The sequence below is a fragment of the Drosophila sechellia genome, unplaced genomic scaffold (assembly GCF_004382195.2).
Source record: "Drosophila sechellia strain sech25 unplaced genomic scaffold, ASM438219v1 Y_24, whole genome shotgun sequence".
Classification (NCBI taxonomy): Eukaryota; Metazoa; Arthropoda; class Insecta; order Diptera; family Drosophilidae; genus Drosophila; species Drosophila sechellia.
Window position 1 is genome coordinate 64,903 of NW_022611392.1, and position 7,974 is coordinate 72,876.

At 43.1% G+C, this 7,974-nt stretch overlaps 1 protein-coding gene across 1 annotated transcript; it reads left to right on the forward strand.

Moving 5' to 3' along the window:
- Positions 1–7,017: 7,017 nt before the first annotated feature.
- Positions 7,018–7,607, forward strand: LOC116803431 (WD repeat-containing protein on Y chromosome-like; the record flags this gene model as incomplete). The annotated part of the gene is made up of 1 exon (XM_032727155.1): positions 7,018–7,607. A coding segment is annotated over one exon (590 nt), but the record flags the coding sequence as incomplete, so codon positions are not given.
- Between the last annotated feature and the right edge of the window lie 367 nt (positions 7,608–7,974).

Genomic DNA, 7,974 nt, shown 5'->3' on the forward strand with positions numbered 1-7,974 from the left:
ATCAGCTTCTTCCATAGGAAATAAAAGCCTAGGAATATGCAGATTGCGAGTGCCGCCTCGGTGAGAAGAGAGGCTAGTAGCTCACTCGCCATGTTGGACATCTTTTCCAAATTCTTCATGCTCACGTCGTGGACGTATTCCAGAGAAAGTTGAAAGTTGCTGGCCGTTATGTGGCTCAACACGGCCGGCATCGCCATTAGATGACTGACCGAGTAACTGGAATAGTTTTGACCGTTGACCATTATCGTCTCATTGTCGAATTGGATGATAAAGGAGCCGATCAGGTCGTAGTTCTTTGCAGCCGTTCTTAGAGTTCCGTTGAAGTTGGTCAGGAGGAGCATTCCATCGTCGACTTGCTTAACCACTCGTTGGTTACTTCTTTGATATGAGCATTTGGCCTGGCCGCCCTTCAGTAGCCGAGGGATACAGCTAGCCTCCTCCAGTTTTTGCAGTTCCTCGAAGCCGTCGCTTGCGCGGCCAAGACGGCGTTCCAATCAGCAGCATCTGGAGATCCAGCTACCCATTTCCAAGCCGACCCCAGCCAGTCCAGTGAGCGGGATTTGCGCCGCATGCAGAAATCGAGCTTACAAAAAGACAATTCGTAAATATCTGGTCGTCTAAGTTGTTCTAAGACTACGTAGTGTGTGGGGTACGGTACATTTTGTGTACTTATATTTTTATTTTTTTATATTTCTTATTTCTTATTTCTTATAATCTGTATTTTTTTATATTATTTTTTTATAATTTTTTTTGTATTTCTTTTTGTATTTCTTAACTCATTTTTTTTTTTTTTTTTTTTTTTTTTTTTATTAATGTTTTTTTTTTATATAGGGTATGCATGGGTGGAATATTTCATTAGCTGCCACAACTTACTTTTATTACTTTCGTTATTCTTTTTCGCGTTTCTTTTTTAAATGTGAAAACCACGTCTCAATTTCTTAAATCAGATTTGTGGAAAATTTTTCCTGATCTGGTTTTAACTGTTACCTTGTTGTCTTCCTGTACCTTTTCGCATCTGAACCTCGCTTTTTCCTTTGTTTTTATTTGCTTATTTGCAACAAAAACTTCATCTCCCGGCCCATAAGACTTTGGCTCGTCCCTATTTTTATTCCGAGCCATATTACCTCTAATTTGCTTATACTCAATTAAGCCCTTGATGTCCTCTAAAGTCTGCCGCCGGAAATCTGTCAGACCCTGATAGTTTACCCTTGACGAGCGGTCGAAAAAAACGTCTGCTGGTTTTCGATTCGTTACCGAGTGAACGGAAGTGTTGTAGCGGTCCACTGCTATGTGTACCAGCTCAACGGGTTTGAAGGTAGGGAGCTCATCTTTAAGGCAACGATAAATTTCTAGGAACGTAGAGTGGAATCTCTCGACTTGACCATTTACTTCGCTCTTCTGGGTTGGAGCATAATACAGATCGATATCTAGAGACCGAAGATAGTTGAGCACTGTGGGGCATAACAACCCTCGCTCGTTATCCGAAACCAAGACCTTAGGGGCGGTGAAGTAATGTAGGGCCTCCACCAAAGTTTCTCGCAAATGCACAGATGCTTTTGACTGCAGATGGAAAAGTTTGGCAAACTTGCTAAATTTGTCAATACAACTTAGGTATAACCTTTTTTCGAGCGCAAAAATGTCGATGTGAAGTATTTCACATGGGTAGTTAGGAATTGGCGTAGGTTGTAGGTTTGGTTTGTTAGGGTGTCTCTCGTACTTGTAGAGTTTGCAACACTGACATGAGGAAGTTTGCAGACGGATCGTACTGGACATCCGCGGGAAATAATATTTTTCTAAAAGTTGGAGACGAATCTCCGTAGGGCCCCTATGTGCTCTACGGTGTTCTTTTTCAATTATTTCACAAATTTCCTCTGCGCCAGACACGTCCGCCACTAGGCGCTGCGTTATCCGAATTTTGTATAAAAGAAAATTCGCTAAGCAGATGGACTGAAAGCGTTGCAAATGTGCTTCCGGGATTTTGACGCCGTTAATTATTACAGGTCGTAGACACGATTGTAACGAGTTGGTTAAATCGGCAAGTGATCCGTCTTTGAGAGGAATCAGATGGCGAGTATAACCTGGGAACGGGTGCTCGCATAAGTATTCTGACCTGGTTGTGTCAAAAATGAGTTGATTCTTGAAAACGTTGATTGGAGATTCAACGTGGGGAATCAATCGTGAACTGTCATGTGAAGCGCTATGGGCAGTAGCCAAAGACTGCATGTCATCCTCGGGATTAGCATCTAAATCGGTACTCAACTGGTTAAGCTGAGGCGGAATGCGTGAAAGCGCGTCAGCCACCACATTAGATTTCCCAGGCTTGTAGATGAGTTCGCAGTTGTATTCCTCTATACGAGCCTTCCAGCGTTTTAGCTTCGCATTGAAATTTCTGTTGCCTAGGGCAAACGTTAGAGGTTGATGGTCAGTATATACTTTAATAGTACCAGCGCCATATAAGTAAGCCCGAAGATTGTCCAATGACCAAATTATCGCGAGCATTTCCTTTTCGATAGTAGCGTAGTTTTCCTCCGTCTTATTTAATGAACGGGAAATGTACGCTATCGGCCTATCTCTACCCTGGTCGTCCTGTGAGAGGACAGCTCCGATGGCCCAGTTAGAAGCGTCCGTGGTTAGATGGAAAGGTTTAGTGAAACATGGGAACGCCAGTATTTCAGAAGAACAGAGAATTGATTTTAAATCATTAAAAGACTGTAGAGCCGTCTCGTCTAATGTAATTGGCACTTTGCTTGATTGTGAAGACTTTATATTAGCGTACAATCCACGCGTCAAGTTTGTAAGGGGCTTTGCTACCTTCGCATAGTCCTGAATGAACTTCCTGTAGTACGAGGTCATGCCTAGAAATCTTTTTAACTCCTTAACAGAGGTCGGAGGAGGCATTTCGCTAATCGCTCTGACCTTTTTCGGATCTGCCTTAATGCCATCGGCCGTGACGATATATCCTAAAAATTCTACCTGCGTGTCTAAAAAATGCGACTTCTCAAGGTTCACTTGGAGGTTAGCTTTTATAAACTCGCTAATACCAATCGGAGATTTTTCCAGTGTGTGTCATAATCTTCACTGAAGACGATGATATCGTCAATATAAACGTAGCAGACCTTGCCAATATGCTCGCGCAAAACATCATCGATCATTCTTTGGAAGATTGCAGGTGCATTCTTCAAACCGAATGGTAGACGGAGGAACTCGTACTTTCCATTTAGAGTAGAGAAAGCTGTCTTTGGAATGTCGCTTTCCTTCATGTGGATTTGATGGAATCCAGAAGTCAAATCTAGGGTGGTAAAGTATTTGGCATTGCCAAGGCTGGCTAGCGTAGCGTTTATATCTGGGATGGGGTAAGTGTCGGGTATGGTGACGGTATTTAACCGCTTGAAATCGACTACCATGCGATATTGTTTTTCTCCGTTTGGTTTAGGTTTCTTCGGGACTATCCAGATAGGGGAATTGTAAGGGCTATTAGAGGGTCGAATTATACCGTCCTGCAGCAGTTCATCGATTTGACGTTCGACTTCTCCGCGCATGTTGACTGGGTAAGGATAACTTTTAGCATAGATCGGGTCTTGTGTGTTTGTCCGGATTTCAGCCTTGACGGCCGTCTCCACGGACATTCCAGGTAAGGGGGGCTCGAAGTGCGGGGAAATTCCCCGAAAGGGAATTCAAAATTTCTTGTGTACCATCTGGGTGTTCGGCGGCGAGTAGCGGGTTAACGTTTATTGAAGCTCTCGCCAAAAGAGGGATTTTAATTCCTGGGGTTATTATCAAACAATTGTTTTTCCTATCCACTATGGCTTTTAAGTCTTTGAGAGTATCGTCGCAATGATACATCAAGGAATGTAATCGTAGTACGAAAAAGTAATATCCGAGTCGTTCCCTAGTGGTTTGAAGAATTTACCAACTAGGCGGTGCGTTATCATGATGTTACCCGCAGCGGACAGTACGGAGAAGGGTTTACGGACTGTGGTACACCCGGCTGCAAGTCTTCGGCTAATAAAGTTTTTGTTCGCCCCCGTGTCGATCAAAAACTTCAGCCTTTCTCCCCTCTCCGTAGCATACTCTAAGTACGGTACACTGGAGAGGCGTTGGTCATAAAATTTGCCCCTCCCTCAGTCTCAAGGTTATGTGGAGCATCTGTAGCTCCTTCCACGTTTTTCTGCGGAGGATAATTGTTGCTTCTCTCGACAACTTGAGACTCGTCATCATAGTAACCCTCGTGTGAACGTCCTTGGTTATCTCCACTAGCCGCCGGGGCTAGCGGGGGTGGTGCCAATTCCATGTGGTACAATCTTTGTGCCTTTTGGAATGGGTTGTTTCCTTCGGCATTCTCTTAATACCGGAGCCTTCTTCCTGGCGACCACTGTATCCTGATTGGTAAGATTGACCCGACCGATTGGATTCCATTTTTATGGCCTGTCTAGGACCCTGAGTTCTGTAGGAGTTTTGCGAAAATCTGCCTGAACCAGGAGAAAAAGGGGTTCGGAACGGTGGCCTGGCCTGATGTTGATATGGGCCTGCGAATCTTGGGGCACCTGACGGTTGATAGTTCTGAGCTGTGAAATTTCTTGACATTACATTCTGCAATCCCATACAAAAAGAGTAAGCCTCTGGTAGATTCTTCGGGCTGCGGACAAGTAAGTGTTTGGAACAATCTCCCCCCACTCCTCGGATAAAAACATCCAAAGCCTTGTCTCTATAGGTTTCTATCAAAGCGTTGACTACTTCACGAGGGTGGTTTCTGGCCTTCAAGTTATTTAAGATCAACGAGAGATGGCCATTAACGTCCATATAGAACCTATCTAGTGGTCTAGAACCTTGGGACATAGCGCCGAGCTCATGCTCAAGCGTACGTAAGTCTCGTTTGTCTGCGTAATGCAGCGCCAAGACTCGTTTTATGTCGTCCCAATCGTCGTCTTGGACGCCATAGGCCGCCAAGGCCATGTCGGCGTGTCCCCTTATTTTCTGTCTAATATGCAAGACAATTGCCCTATACAGGGGTCTGGTTTTAATCAAGTCATAGTCGGTCAGTATTGACTGTGCCCTGTTTATCCAAGACAGGTAAGCCTCCTGCCGTCCTTCGAACGCCTGCAGTTCTTTGACGCAGTCAGGGAGGACCGATATCTCTCTCAGCTCATACTCGGTGCGTGCGCGCACCAGGGGTTGCGGTTGGTCGACCGTAGGGTCAGCGTTCCCGCGCTCCTGTTCTAAAATAGCCAACCTATCATTATTTTCTTAATATCTTCCTTAATGCCTGTCACCACGTTGGTCAGGGCATTGAGGGACTCGCTAAGAGCACGCAGGGTCTCTTCCATTTTGATTTTTAGTTTGCGTTGGAAAGATGCAGGAAGTTTTCAAGGTAACAGAATTCGTTATTACTTACGGAAATGTGAGACAACGGTTTTAACCCGATAAAAAAGAATATCTGTTCTTCTTTGCTTTTTCTTTATTTCTCTAAATTTAGCAAATATGGCAATAAAGTTTAATGAAATATTTCACTCACCCTTGTATGCTCTTTATTAGTTTTCGTCGTTTAGGTTGTACCCCTACAGCATGAATATTCTATTGGGATAAGTAAAAAAAGGTGAATTAGTGTATTGTAGAGAATTTGTATTTTATTCATTTCGTTTCGGGAAATTGGGGAAATTGTACTATACTTGTTTTCCTTTGAATTGTGGTGTTGTGCATGTGTTTATACAATTTTGTGCGCTATTGCATTTTGCAATATTTTTTCCTTGCGTGCGTGCTGTTACAGTTTTTTATTGATGACCTCTAATTTATTTCGGCACTGGGCACGGTGGTTCCGTAGTATCCCTTTTGGCTGGTTGCCTACTAAGGTACGGCCGCCACACAACTTGTTGGGCGGTTTTTTTTGGGTGCATTCCACACCACTTAACGTATCCAACAAGCTGCCACACACCACCTTATCACTCTGGGCGCTCATATTACTCGTACTGCCGCAGGTAAACTGCTGCAATGGTTAATTATTGGTTTATTATACACAATCTTTTGCACTCGCGAATTGGCAAGGAGAAAAAAAAAAATTTTCCCCACAAGCCGTACCGCCGCAGTGGGTTGATCGTGTTTTAATTATGTTATAGGTATCGTACAACTTTTGCGCTCGGCATGGACGACGTGGCGTCCTCCGGTAGCGGGTCGTTGTTTTATTAATTTAAATTAGGTCTTGGCGCAACATAGGTTTACATTTTTATTTTAGAAATTTTACACCTTTTATTGAATTATGCAATATTTGTTGCGCCCCGGGATGGGCGTAGTTCCCCCGGCAGCGGGTAATTGCTATTTTATCATTTTATACACAGCTCACGCAACACTTCTTTTTCTTTTATGGATTTCAGATCTTAATCTGACTTATGCACACCACCACTATTTTTACGCACAAATTTCCACAATTTTTTCGTATCACTTTTATCGGCCGGACATTGCCGGTCCCTGTTCGGGCGCCAGTTAACGCAAGTTGCACTTGCATCAGGGTTCTCGGCACTCGCTGCCGCATACCTCACCTTGATATGACAACCAACATGCTGTGGTTCTCCAAATAATAGTCAAGATAGTTAAGAGGGTTCGAGTTTACGATTAGCTTTATTTTAAGATTCAGTTCGCGATCTGCTAGCGGTTCCGTTATGAGTCCGTTCGAGACTGACTTCCTCTTCTCCCGCCCCGCTGCTTTTATATACGCTTCCCCCGTTGACCCCTCTACACCACCCTGAGTGCGACCAACGGCACTTGTTCCGAATGCACACATACACAAACATGTTACTAGACAGGCCCCGAGTCGCCTGCTGACGGGCCCGAAAACACGAGAGCCGAGCGCTGGTGAGTCCTGACGAAGAGCGCAAGAAGAGGGTTCATAACTTATATATTATAATATATATTATAATTTAATGAGTAGGCCTGAAAAGTAAAGTCATACTTAAATATACAATACAAAATCCTTATGAGGCTTAGTTAACTATTAAAACTTTCTGAAATGTCTGTAATATTAATGCGAGTGTAAATACTAAAAGCGCTGTTGAGTATCAGACAATATCATCCACACAAAGTCATTTAGCGGAGGAGCAGTCGGAGCGCTTGCACAAGTGGATTTCAAAGGATCAACTCGAGAAACTTCATTCGGCGTTTCTAAACACTCCCGAGCGTCATGTTGGCATTGATGAATTGCGTATCATACTTGAAGAACTAGACATAACGTTCAATGATTCAATGTATACACGGCTCTTTTTAAAGATTAATCAGAATCGTGATTTTAAGGTGGATTGGAATGAGTTTGTATCTTATTTAATATTTGGCTTTCAAGAGGAGGATCCGAGCAGCCAAAAGGAGTCTTTAATTTTACCAATCTCCGGACCCCCAATGGTTAGGAAATCAGAACACCGTTCAGCTATATGTTGTTTGGCCCTCCTCAAAGCCAAATCGGACCAAATACCAATTGATGAAGTAACCGAGACTATTAACTTTTCCTTTGGCGGTGAGGATTCTCCAGAAGCTTCTGGAATGTGGGTCACGGCCAGCCACGAGGGAATGATGCGTTTTTGGACATCTCATATGGAACCAATTCGAACTGGCATCGTCGGAAAGCAGTAAGTTTAAATAAAATATTTTACGTTATAAAAAACATATCCATTCCATTTTGTAAATATATTTTATATATATTATATCTTCGTTGAAACGATCTAGACGTCTACCAAAATCTGTCCTTCCCTGTGTGTATTTTACATCAATCTGTCGAAACTTCAGGAATTGTTAAAGATATGAATCGATATTCCCATATAAGATTCCAAAAGAAATTTTAATACAAATTTTTTTCTGTATCGTAGTATTACTGTTACGCAGTATACGTAAAGTGTGAATACTTTACTTTAAATTTTGCTAATTGGTACCACGGCAACACCTCCAGCTAACCGATCTTGGTGCCATGCCGATAGACATGATATAGGAAAAAACATA